Genomic DNA, 13,106 nt, shown 5'->3' with positions numbered 1-13,106 from the left:
TTGCAGCGAGGGATGAGAGGGCCCAGCATTCGCCTCAGACATCCAGGATCAGAAACTCCAAACAGGGATAACACCCTCTCAGCATTCAATGTTTTCAATCAAGGGATCAGCTAGTGTGACTGGAAACAAAATGTCCCAGACAGCTATCATGTAGGAGTTGCCGGCAGGCAAAAGCTGGCACGACTAATATGGCTTGTCAGAGTGAAAATAGCCTGGTATTGTTCTCACCTTCCGGAAAGGTACAGGCATAACGCTTTTGTCTTGTTCATCTCTCAGGAGTCATGCTCTAATAGCTTTTCAGGCTCATACTGCTTTGGTAAGAGGGATTTAAAGTTGCTGTTTCACTATCCAGAGAGTGTAGTGATGGAGGCTCAGCTCATTCATTTACACATAATTCAGCATGAATCAAATTTATAGCATCATAAATGTGATAAATTTGGGTCTTTAGAATAAATAACATTTGATGCATGGATTTGAGAATTATGAAATTGCCTGGTTAGGGATTTATTAAATATAACTCAAGGTACATGGACTGTGCCTTCAACAGCTCAAGTGTTTTCATGGGTTGCCAAGACTGCAGTAGTTTAAAAATATATTGGACAGATAAACAGAAATAGTAAATAGTGTGACAGATTTGTTAAGCACCGGTTGTTCGCTTTTCGCAAAGAGCTGTGAGAGATTTAAGGACATACTGTATGAGATGCGCAATAAATGTAGCTACTTTCAATCTGAAACTCTTATGCTGAGTGACAGAAATACATCTCTTTCGCTCATGCAATTTCATTGCATAAGAGATAGATAAATGTTGGCATAAACTCTCAGTATGAAATTCTAAACATCCCACTCACGATCATAAGAAGACACTTTTCTGCTTTTCCTGTCATTTTAAAGGAGACATATCATGCTCATTTTCAGGTACAGGTTCAGGTTTATTTGGGGTTACTACTAGAAGGTTTAAATGTAAAAAACACATCAGTTTTCTCATATTGTCCAGTTCTGCAGCACTGTATTCAAAATGCTCTGTTTTAGCCCCCTCCTGAACACCCAGTCCTCTCTGATTGGTCAGCTCACACATGCCTGAGCCAGCACTGTTGACAACAACAGAGCAGCTGTGCTTAATTCATTCTTACATGCCAAACTAGCCACTAGGCTTAAATTATGCAAATGTGTGATACGCTGACGTAGTGTGATGACACAAAGTCACGGAATTAAAGGCGGGACTACTGACGAGGCGTTTCTGGAGCAGTGTTCTCTGTGGGAAAGTGGAGCTTCTGTTGTTGTGGACTTCGGCCTTTTTAACTTTCATGGTCTTTTACATGCACAAGAACCCATTTAAACACAAAAGGAAAAGAAAAAAATGGAAAATGCATAATATGTCTCCTTTAACATATTCAAGCCTCATGCCGTCTGAATTACTGTCAGCGGTTTCTCCTCCTTGCACAAATCCTTGGTGTGGTTTTAATAGACAAATACTTGTTACAAAGGTCCTTAGCATCTACACAGTAAGCCCTGTGCAAAGTCCATCCTGCAGGAAAATGTTGCCACTTAAGCCCCTGTAAAACCCGGAGAATAAAATCTGGATGTGGACCAGAAAGCAGATAGAGCGTCAGCGTTGAAACATAAAGAAAGGGTTTGATCTCATTTATGCCCTCGCTGTTCTGGAGGTGATGAAATGAGGCCGGTCTTGAGCTTGCCGAGGTCACTCCTCTCCTCTCTCCTCTCCTTTCCTCCTTTCCTCTCCCCCATTAATCACGTCTGTACACACGAAAATGAGCTAAACCCTTTTTCACGTGCTCTACTTGCACTCAAGGACACCTTGCGATAGCAGGTGTAAGTAGGGATCTCTCTGTGCATATTTTTCCTCCTGCAATTCCAGCTAATGGACACCCTTCAGTTTTGATCCAGCTTGACTTAGCGATGAAAACGCTGCGCTGGGGTTTATCCTCTCTCGTTAAGGCTGTCACTCTTCCTCTTGAAGCCTCATAACAATTAACACTTGCATAAACCCTTTTGTTAAATGCTTAATAGAAAAAAAAAAATGGAATTTAAGGACCTTATCCCCACCCCCTTGAGTTTAACGTAATTTAACTGACAACTAAACTATGTGAAAGAAGCTTGGTGTGTAATATACTGTATGTGCTTATGGAAAAGAGGAGGATGGGGAGCGAGAGTGAGATGATAAAGTCACCAAGGGAGGGAAAAGAAAGAGGAGTATGTAGAGAATGAGTAAGGAAGAGAGAGGACGGGAAAAAAGAAAATGAGCTTGGTTCCCTCTTTGGCACAGTGCTTCACCACTTAATCATCCCCTGGTCTATAAATAGGCCTCCACAACCATGGAATATTGGGAGATTAATAGAAGAGAATGGAACACCATAACGCTTCAAAGCAGATTTCATTTTACTTCACCACCAATCGCACAATTTCTCCTTTTCACTTTCATCATAAAAAAAGTGAAGTTCACCAGGTTGCACCCAGTTGACTCCCTCCCTTCTCCTCTTTACTGTCTTCTTTTCACATTTTGCTTACTCCAGCATACTGGAGGACAGACATGCGTGCACTTCAAGCTAAATGGCGCCTATATATGTATTTATATATATGTATATATATATATATATATATATATATATATATATATATATATATATATATATATATATATATATATATATATATATACATATATATACTGGCAGAAATATTGATGCAGTGCAAACATGCAGGCATTAGCAAAACATAAAGTACACAAGGTTTCCCCACAGCAGACAGTGGGAAAGTTTTCTCCCCTCATTTTACATTCTGAATGATGCACTGCAGAGTTTTCTTTTCCAGCAGCACCTATCACGAGTGCTCATCTCCGGAGGAAATGTTGACGGCATTGATGTAGCAGGAATCACCTTGTACCTCCCTGCACCCCTCGATGTGTGCGCGTGTGTGTACACTGAAGGGTTTGCAGCAGCTAGTGTGGGTGTAGGCTCACATCAGGAGCATTTGACTTTGAGAGAAACGTGGCAGAGGTGTGATTTAGGTCAGAAGAGAAGAGGTTGAAGACCTGCACTGACAACACAAACTTCTATAAATAGAGAGGAAGTTAAAGGTTGAGAAAGGAAGAGAAACTGCGCCTGCATTAACTGTGCTCGTTAATGCATGCATGTGTTCTGGATATGAAATTCAGATTCGCTGGCTTATGCTCTTCCACATGGCCACAATGCCATTGAACAGCACTGCTATCCAGCACCGCCTACTGTCTGTATATCATATCAGGTCCCACCATCTGTTGAATACACACAAGTCTGCATCGCTCACACTAAATCATAACTTTGTGAAAGCCCGTGAGCTCGTTTGTATAATCCTAACAAGCTGTGAAGAGTTATGAGCGGAAGTTAATGACAAAGGGGACTTGCTGTTCATTAGTATTTTTATTGCTGTTGACTGTTGATTTATTTCTTACAATAGTTCTACAAGGTAATAATTTCATGATCACTAAAAGGACAAGATAGAATGATAAATCACTTAATGGGCCTTTTGCACAGAAGACATTTCGACGCTGTGGGAAAAGCACAGGCGTACAAGATAAAATGAATTGTGGCTGAATCCTATTTAGCTGTAAAGGTGCCAGCGTCCCTTCAGTGTTACTTGTATCACCTTTGCTTTTCATCCAAGTCAAAATGTATTTTGTAAAAAAACAGGCTCATCACACTTCCTTCATCAGGCGCAGGAAAACTAGACTATAAAAGAAAAGAAAAAGCAGATTAGGAATAAGAAATCGAATATCTTCTCTTCTTCTCAGTGTTGGCTGTGGGGTCAGGGCTGAACCGAGCACGGGCATCCAAAGCGAACTTTGTAGTCACGGCAACTGTCAGATCTCTGGTCCTTATTGCGGCAAACGAATCCTACAGTTGGATTGTAGCTGAAAAATGATACCCAGCAGTTAATGAATCAGTATATGACAAGAACTTCTTTAAAGCTAGGGTTGGTAATTCATTTAAGAAGCATTTTTTGTCATATTTGTTGAAAATCTGTGAACATCCTGGCTGCAATCAATACATCCAATACTCCAATCTGGTATTCACGTATCGCTAAAACTATTAGCAACCTACTCTAACCTTCACTATATCTCATAGGAGAGATGCCCTGGCTTCATGATAGACCGAACTTCATAATCTCCCACCAATTACAACGTGACTTAGGTTTCCAAAGAGTATTGTGTAGCGGTTAAATGGTCACATTGAGTCTGTTCTCCTCCATTGAGCTTCATTAAATACTATCACGTAAGGCTTCACATCTCCTGAATCTCCTTTTTTGCCTTGGTTGATCACATGAATGAAAATTCATCAACAGTTTTCTTGCATGTGAAAGAGACATGAGGTAGTTGGATACGACAACAATGACAACGATAAACAGTACACAACCCATTCTCTTCAACTTTACCAACCCCAGCTTTAAAAAGTAAATTATTAAAACCACAAATCATTCTTTAACTATGATAATAACGTGATCTAATTTGTCAAAGTAGAAGATCCACGTATCATTCTGTTTATTACCATTTTGTTCTTGATTCTGTAGGGTCAGGTGTGACCTCTTTTCAAAGTTAAATGTCTCAGAAATCCAAGGAAAATGAAAGAAAATAATCATAAATAAAGAATGAATCAATAATCAACACACTGGGTTATTTGTGCTTCTTCTACTGAGCACAAATACTTTTTTCTCAGTCAGAGCTGTTCAAGAATAAAATAAGGCTCAGCTACGTTTCAGATTTCAGACATCATGTGCCTTCTACTCAGGTTCCTCATGGGGCTCATTAAAATTTGATCTAATCTAATGTAACTGTACATCTACAAAGTTTCCATTCACTGTTTAGGCTTTAGCTCCAGGCAGTACATTTTCAAGGTTTTTCGAAAACTTTGGAAAAGAGGTTCATGTTAAGACGTACTGATTGTTTAGTGGGCTAAAATTACCACACATAAACGTTTTAGTTCTCTCCCTATGAGGCAACTTACACATGAAAGGTCTCCCCAGTGCTGCTGGCTTGAAGGGGGTTACTGCCAGTGGTAACAGCCTCAATGGACAGTGGGTTGTCACAGATTTGTCCAGGGTTTTCACTCCTAAGGTTGCTCAAAAGCTCCCAGTCCCCTGTTCCACTGGGATCGTCCCTGTCATACCACTTTGTCCAGCACACTGCGACAAGCGATAAAGAGAGACACGGTGACAGGTGGGAAGCTGCGGCACCAAAGTGCCATTCTAAACGAGTGTTTATGCACTTGAACAATGAAAGACAAGGTGAAATGTACTTTGAATTAGCAGCTTAACACTGCACATGTACAATGTGCTCATACAGTACCTTTTACACCACAGTAAGGGGGATGGCAGCGGAAACGAACACGATAATCATTACACATTTTGTCGGGTTGGTCCTGCTTTCTGCAGACGAATCCCTCAGTTAGGTCATTTCTGAAAAACGAAACAGAGAGACACATACTGAAAATAATCCAGTGCATGCATTCACATGAGTGCTTTTTAGCCATGCTCATGTCATGGCTCTACGGATGGTCTGGTGATGTTTCAGTCACTTGTTCCACCACTTTGGTCGAGACTTAAATATCTCCAAAAACACTGAATTGTTTACCATGCAGTTTTGTACAGGCATTCGTGGTCCCAAGAGGTAAAGTCCGTTTGCCTTGGTGTTAACAAGTTTTAGTTGACCTTAAAGGGGCTCTATGTAACAATTTGTAGCAATTGACATGTATCGAGAGGCACTGTACTCTGTGCCTCTCTCCGCTCCGCTAACAGAGAGCAAGTAGCTTACGTTAGTTGAGAAATGGCGTCCGCTAACATAAGCTAACGACCGGCTTCCAGCACAACACAGAAGTTCCACAGAGCTTTTTTAACAACTGTTCAGATAAATGCATTGTTTTGCTGAGTGTGCTGTGCAGAAGACAACATTAATGCATCATATGCAGTAGAATACAGCATGAATCCTGTAAACCCATTCAAATGATTCAATACTTGTTCAGAACTTACTTAAAAATCACTTCCCCTGCTGCACCCACACTGAGCCCAGATAGAGTCGTGACCTCCATATCTCTTGGTTTTGGGCAGATCTTTCCTGGGTTCTCTTTGCGAAGATCATAGAGGGTTTCCCAGTCACCAGTTCCAGTGGGGTCATCTCTGTCAAACCAGTCTGTCCAGCATTCTGGAGCTAGGTATTTTAATTGAGATGTTAGAAAAACAGAAATCTTTCCATAATTGTACGTGCTGTGAGTTGGTCTAGATGAGACATAAAAACACTGCACATGTACAATGTGCTCATACAGTACCTTCTACACCACAGTAAGGGGGATGGCAGCGGAAACGAACACGATAATCATTACACGTTTTGTCGGGTTGGTCCTGCTTTCTGCAGACGAATCCCTCAGTTAGGTCATTTCTGAAAAACGAAACAGAGAGACACATACTGAAAATAATCCAATGCATGCATTCACATAAGTGCTTTTTAGCCATGCTCATGTCATGGCTCTACGGATGGTCTGGTGATGTTTCAGTCGCCTCTTCCACCACTTTGGTCGTGACTTGGTCATTTTAGTTGACCTTAAAGGGGCTCTACGTAACAATTTGTAGCAACTGACATGTATCAAGAGGCACTGTACTCGTCTCAGTGCCTCTCTCCGCTCCGCTAACAGAGAGCAAGTAGCTTACGTTAGTTTAGAAATGGCGTCCGCTAACATAAGCTAACGACCGGCTTCCAGCACAACACAGAAGTTCCACAGAGCTCCTTTAACAACTGTTCAGATAAATGCATTGTTTTGCTGACTGTGCAGAAGACAACATTAATGTATCATATGCAGTGGAATACAGCATGAATCCTGTAAACCCATTCAAATTATTCAATACTTGTTCAGAACTTACTTAAAAATCACTTCCCCTGCTGCACCCACACTGAGCCCAGATAGAGTCGTGACCTCCATATCTCTTGGTTTTGGGCAGATCTTTCCTGGGTTCTCTTTGCGAAGATCATAGAGGGTTTCCCAGTCACCAGTTCCAGTGGGGTCATCTCTGTCAAACCAGTCTGTCCAGCATTCTGGAGCTAGGTATTTTAATTGAGATGTTAGCAAACAGAAATCTTTCCATAATTGTATGTGCTGTGAGTTGGTCTAGATGAGACACAAAAACAAAAGCTGTAATCTATTTACCGATGTTGATAGGGTATTTGATGAGCATTCCTGGATGAATTAGATAACAAACAAAAAGACAATGGGCGTCAGAACCACTAAATGGTTTGGTTGGTACCTTAACTGTCACGACTGCCACAGAAAGGATCTAAGCTGGAGGGAAGGAGAGTGGAGGAGACGCTACTGTGTGACAAATGAGCACAATTTTTCTTTGTTTTACTTTTCTCAGGCCTTTACGAGAATCTGATAAAAATAACTTGCCATTCCGAAATCACAACTGTTAAAGTGTTACAGAAGTTGACTTGATATGAAACAGACTGTCTTTATGTCAGTTTTCTCAACTGCATGTAATGAGAATTGCTCTGCTGCAAAATTGGGAGTTTTCAGTAGAGCAAGGAGACGCTGCACATTTTATCACACTACAATGAAGGGTCTTACCTCGAGCTGATTGGATGGCCTGCTGGCCGCTTTCAGCTAAAAGCATAAAGTTAAATAATAAATGTTGTATAATATGACTGTGTCTATTTGTACCACTTACAATCGTATTTATGATTGTGACCATTGCAGTTATTGAGATTAACCTACCGAAAAACAATCCCGCAACAATGGCAACACTTAACTATCAGAGAGAATCAAAAAGGTTAAAATCACAGAAGAGGACACAGAACTTGGAAATCTTTATCGAAGATTAATTTGAAAAAAACTGCAAAAAGTCATACATTACCAATTTGATCATGATGGAAGATAACAAGGGACCTTTGAAACTGTAAAGAAGTTGTTTGTTACTTATGAATACAAATAATTGTGTCGTCTTAAAAAAAGGTACAATATTTCAATTTTTACTGTATTTGTTATATTAAATAATCTGAATTTTTGTACATTTTCATTTGTAAAAATGCCACTTTTTGGAGTATGTTAAACTTTTTCAAAAATAAAGTTCAGAAGAGACATTATTGTGACATTTCTTTTCAAAAACAACACCAACAAAAAGAAAAAACCTCACCTGTGGGACCTTTCAGTTGAACGGTTTGCTTGCATGAATCGATGTGTGGATTGATGAGCTTCTCTCCTGGCTCTCCCCTTAAATACACTGCTGACAGATATTCAGATACCAACATAAGTAAGACTACACTTACAGACTACACCCAAAGAAAACAGTTTCCCATACAGCACAAATGATTCAGGATTAAGATTTGCATATTAGCGAACAATAGCTCTCACATTCACAAGGTTTGAATGGGTAAATAATGGTTGAGGATAAGGTGACACATTCTTGTGAAGTCACGGTCGACCTCATTTTTTTGTATACCTGTTTCACACACACAAACACATGAGAATGCACACATGTAGGCCAAAATACATGTCCTGTTTCAAAATCCCATTATTGCAGCATTTCAGCTCCTTTACCATAAAAGCTCAAAAGGACAGAGACAATGTTTTAGGAGTGATCCAGCTCACATTCCCAAATCGGCGATTGTAAAAGAATCTGAGAGCAAGACATGACCCTATATCCAATTCTTCTGTTTTTGACCTAATATCTGCAAAACTAATCCCCATTAACCACACCTGTGCTTTGCGTTTAGCCGTAATGAGCAAGATGTTAACTAAGATGTTAACATTAAATCTGCTTAATATCAGCATGTTTTCATCATCATTATGAGCATTCTAGCATACAAATGTTAGCATTTAGCTTAAACCTCTGCTGTGACTACAGCCTCACAGAGCCTATAGCATTTGCGTTCTTACTTTTACAGCATGTGGTATACAACACAATGAATGTATAAACACAAACATATACAATATTATGTGTGTGGTTTCAGCACGCCCCCTGCCAGAAGCTTGGAAACAGGCCATCACAGATAAGATAGTAGGTAAGGCAAAGGTCGAAGTCACAGGCAGATGAGAAACAATAAGTTAATACAGCTGTTAAAGAAATAACATGTGATTACTGGAAGAATGGAACTAATGTGATGTTAGACAGGCTGTAAAGTTAATAAACCAATGGAAATATGAATGTGTTGCAGGGGTTGGTGGGAGATTCAAGTTCTGTGTCATTTCAAATGTGTTCGATCTGCACCACAACTTAACATTTCAACAATTGTCAAGATAAACAAATTGTTAATTGTCAATTAATGTTTCACTTTGTAATAAACTGTAACATAGAAAGATAGACAGACAGACAGACAGACAGATATGGGCTAAACTATGCAAAATCCCAGATTCTTCTGCCTGAACACATATGCATCTTTAGACTACTTAACTGAAACTGTGATGATAATGAACATTTACAGCTGGAGCAGTTACCTTCTTGTCCTTAACAGAACTGTGGTTGAGGGCTAAAGCTGCGCAGCTGCCGTGATTGCCCTAATCCAGACAGAAATTTGGCTGCCTCTTGCAGTTAAAGGCAGCTGTCATGCTATCTCTGTAATTATAAAAGGACGATTCAGGTGCAAGTGGCTGATAGGAATTAGTGCACAGCACCTGCACTCTGCACACAGTTATTTTAGAGGCTGTTGTGGTTATATAAGGCGGGTAATTTGTCTCACAGTAACAGAACATCTTGACGCCTGGGTACATTCTGTTTGAGAAGTTTAACTAAACTGCTTTTGCAAAGATCTTCCTGAATTCTCCTCTCGCACATTAACAATGACCTGTCCATGCACTGTCCCCGAGTACTTTCCAGCCAGTCTGCACAGCTTTTTGAAGGACGCCGAACAATCCATCCACAGAATCAAGGCAATTTTAGCTAACAGTGACTTTGCACTTTGCAACTCTTGAAAATACTAAAAGGTTCCACGAAGCTTAAGGAAACAGCAGAGTCATGAGATGATTCTCTGTGGCTTCATCAATATGAGTGACTGCGTTCACATTAAATGCAGTCATTTCATCAATCAAAACATGACAAACTTGTGGTCTCTTCAAGGAATTAAGTATTTGAACACTGTGAATTATAAACAGTGTGTCATCAAGGTGGAAATGAGTTGAGTGCCCCTTTTTGTCTCTCTGACTGGCAGGTTGAGGCAGGGACAGGAGAGACGTAAAGTGGGAAGTCTAGATGCCTGAGGTAAACTATCTGACTTTTGCTTCTTGAGGTACAAAGTGGTATTAGAAGATGACATGGGCTCGGGCTAGCTGGTTAGCATGCTAACTTCAGGAGATGCAACACAATGCATATTCTTTTCGGAATATTTTATACTAAAATTCTTACATATTGCTCCTAAAAAATGTGTAATAACATTTAGCTAAATTAAATTGTGTTTTTTCTGCAAGGGATTACATTTTCTGAATAAGTTGAAGGGCAGTGCCTCTTATAAACTGCGAAGAATGCAGCCAGCCTCTAGACAAGTAAAAATATTGAATTGAATAGCAAATACTAATGAACATGTTTTCAAAAAATTGTGCCAAATGTAAATTGTTCAAGAGATTTCAACACATTTGAGAGATTTCAACATGAATTTGTTGGGAAAAAAAGACCATTTATATTCACAAGCTCTAATTATGTCAATATCAAGACGTGTGATGAATTTGTGTCAAAGCTTTCAGTGTTTTCCTTTTTGTTCCCATCCTCTTTTAGGTCTTTCTAATCATCTAACGTCACTGTTCACTACATTGGCTTGCCTGCATTTTGTTGTTACACATACAATACCGTAGTATGGCTGCCCTTTTTCAGTGTCCATCGTCTGCAGTGGTTGTGTGTACGCTAATTAATTGCCCTTTGTGAAGAATAGCTACCTCCCTCTGTTCAATAGCAGCTGGGGACAGTCTGTGTCTATTCATACATCAGCATTAAACTTTGTCATCTAAAGGGGCTGCCGTAATATTTTACACTAAATTGTGCTTTGGACTGGATGCCAAAGTACAAATGACAGCATGCTGTAGACTCATTTATCATCCCCCCAACATACACACACCTCCCTCTATCTCTCTACCCCCACCTCTCTCTTTCCCCGTCTCCATGGAAATCATTGGTGTCTCCATCCTCATGTGGTGAAGGAGCTGACTGCAGACTTTGTGTTGACCATCCGTCCCATTTACACAGATGGAGCTCTGAGAAAACACAATTTCTAGGTGGGATCTCAAACACACAAACACACACACACACACTTTTCTGTTTATGTATCTCTGTGAGAGCTTTCCGCTGACTGACTGTGTTAAGAGGCGTATACCTAATGCCCGCCACAGTCGCTGTGCAACAAAGTTATGTTCACATGCAACTAATCTGCATTAGCAGTTAATGTCCATTGGTCACACTCAGCACCGATCAATGCAGGAAGTAGTGCGATGGCCATAAAAGTGAGTAGTCAGTCAGGATGTGGAGATCGAGTGAAGTATGGGTGCAAACTGCAGCAGTCGACAGTGATTTACACAAGTGCACAATCTCCATCTTAATCACGATGACTGAGATAATTGTAAGTGACTGAGGAAAACAAGAAGTGAAAAATGTCACCTGACACCAGCTTTAAAAAACCATGCCAGGAATTATCTTATATCTGCTAAACACCATTTGTCACAACAGTCAGACAGAGTTGTCAGGCAGCAGTTAAACTTACACGTTTTAATTACGAAAAAAAAGTAAACGTTTACTTCAAATGACACCTTTGATGAACCAAATGCACGCTGTCAGTTTTCATAGGAAAGAAAATTTCTTTCTAAAAAGCCAAATTAGTTACCTTTGGTCTCCACCAACAAGTCTAAAAGTAAATAATATGTATATTTATATAGCAAATTTTAAGAAAAAAGGGCTTCACATGTAGAGATGTAGAGCAAAAGACATTAAATGCAAGATAAAAACAAAATAAATAAATAAATAAAATAAAATAAATCAAGTCTAAACAGGTGAGTTCCAAAGTTTAGGAGCTACAACCTCAAAAGTACATTTTCCTTTTGTCTTCATCCCGGAGCAAGAACAACCAACCAACCCTGATCAGAGGAGCTCTGATTCCTGCTGGTATAATATGGCTGCAGTAGCTCCTTGATGTAGGCAGGTGCCTGCCCATGCAAGGCCCTAAATGTGATTACAAGAACCTTAAACTGGATTCTGAATTTGATTGGAAGCCATTGTAAGTACATTGGATTGGTGTAGCTTGAGACCTGTTGGTGGACTTGGTCAGAAGCTTGGCAGCAGCATTTTGTAAGCGGTTTATGTCATGCTAAGACAGGTGAAAAGGGAATTGCAGAAATCAAGACGGGAGGAGATAAACGCTCCATTTTAGCTGTGAACACAATGGGTCTGAGTTTAGCGATGTTTCTCAGCTGGAAGAAACGGGAGCGATTCAAACAATTTACATGCTGGTCAAGACTCAAAGCCCATTGAAATGCCTCGATTACGGAGTATAGGTAGAAGAGCCAAGAGTTTCCATCACCTTCAGGAGGCAGTTTGAGGCAGAAAAAAAGTTTTTTTTAGAGTTTTTTCGACTCCTTCTGCAGCTAAAAACGAGGCCGGTAACGCAACCAACGAGCAGAATATGCTTTATAGGTCGCCTGTGCAAACAGCTTATCACAGCCCATAGTTACGTTCATTTTTAGGCTTAAATTATAACTACTAATATTAAATATATTCTGCTTTATCCATTCTATTCTTTATCCATCTACTGTGCATTTACCTAGCCTTATGTCCCATCTAATTCTTCACCTCAACCTGAAATAACTGCTCAGAAAAGTACAAACCTCGGCCACACTGACAATTTCTTCTCTGTAGAGGTCTCAAACCTCAAGCAGGTTCCCATTATGGCGAAACTAAAAGCACTCACAGACGTGCACAGCACACCTGTGTATTTCTATCTTTATTATTGGATATCTCAGCGCCTTCAGTGCTAAAGAAAGCAGGGAACAAGGCCATTTGTAATGTCTCACAGCTGAAATGTTCATGCACTCACGATGCATTAGCACTGCTGTGTGTCTATGAAACCTACTGTGACCTTTCAGTGCTCCACACTCACC

General features: G+C 40.1%; 1 protein-coding gene and 1 long non-coding RNA gene across 2 annotated transcripts; both read right to left on the bottom strand.

Annotated features, from left to right (window-relative positions):
• Positions 1-3,403: 3,403 nt before the first annotated feature.
• LOC141018313 (uncharacterized) lies at positions 3,404-7,237 on the bottom strand. Its single transcript, XM_073493247.1, has 7 exons — positions 7,188-7,237; positions 6,904-7,081; positions 6,315-6,424; positions 6,019-6,196; positions 5,339-5,448; positions 4,998-5,175; positions 3,404-3,907 (listed from the first exon to the last, which is right to left on the bottom strand). The coding sequence occupies exons 1-7, from the start codon at positions 7,213-7,215 to the stop codon at positions 3,802-3,804; spliced, it is 888 nt and encodes a 295-aa protein (XP_073349348.1). The 5' UTR covers positions 7,216-7,237; the 3' UTR covers positions 3,404-3,801.
• A 366-nt stretch (positions 7,238-7,603) lies between these two features.
• On the bottom strand, positions 7,604-8,250 carry LOC141018314 (uncharacterized). Its single transcript, XR_012180714.1, has 4 exons — positions 8,170-8,250; positions 7,891-7,930; positions 7,752-7,785; positions 7,604-7,640 (listed from the first exon to the last, which is right to left on the bottom strand). It is a non-coding gene; the product is annotated as an uncharacterized lncRNA (long non-coding RNA).
• Between the last annotated feature and the right edge of the window lie 4,856 nt (positions 8,251-13,106).

This window comes from Pagrus major, chromosome 22 (assembly GCF_040436345.1).
Source record: "Pagrus major chromosome 22, Pma_NU_1.0".
Lineage (NCBI taxonomy): Eukaryota > Metazoa > Chordata > Actinopteri > Spariformes > Sparidae > Pagrus > Pagrus major.
The sequence above is the reverse complement of the archived record's forward strand: the minus strand, read 5'-3'. Positions and strand labels throughout refer to the sequence as shown.

Bases quoted from the DNA above. Each gene is read 5' to 3' on its own strand.
- LOC141018313 (XM_073493247.1), bottom strand. From the start codon at position 7,215: ATGCTCATCAAATACCCTATCAACATCG. The intron at 7,082-7,187 runs GTAAATAGATTA...TAAAATACCTAG, and splicing joins CAAATACCCTATCAACATCG to CTCCAGAATGCTGGACAGAC. The intron at 5,176-5,338 runs GTACTGTATGAG...CGCTTGTCGCAG, and splicing joins CCCTTACTGTGGTGTAAAAG to TGTGCTGGACAAAGTGGTAT.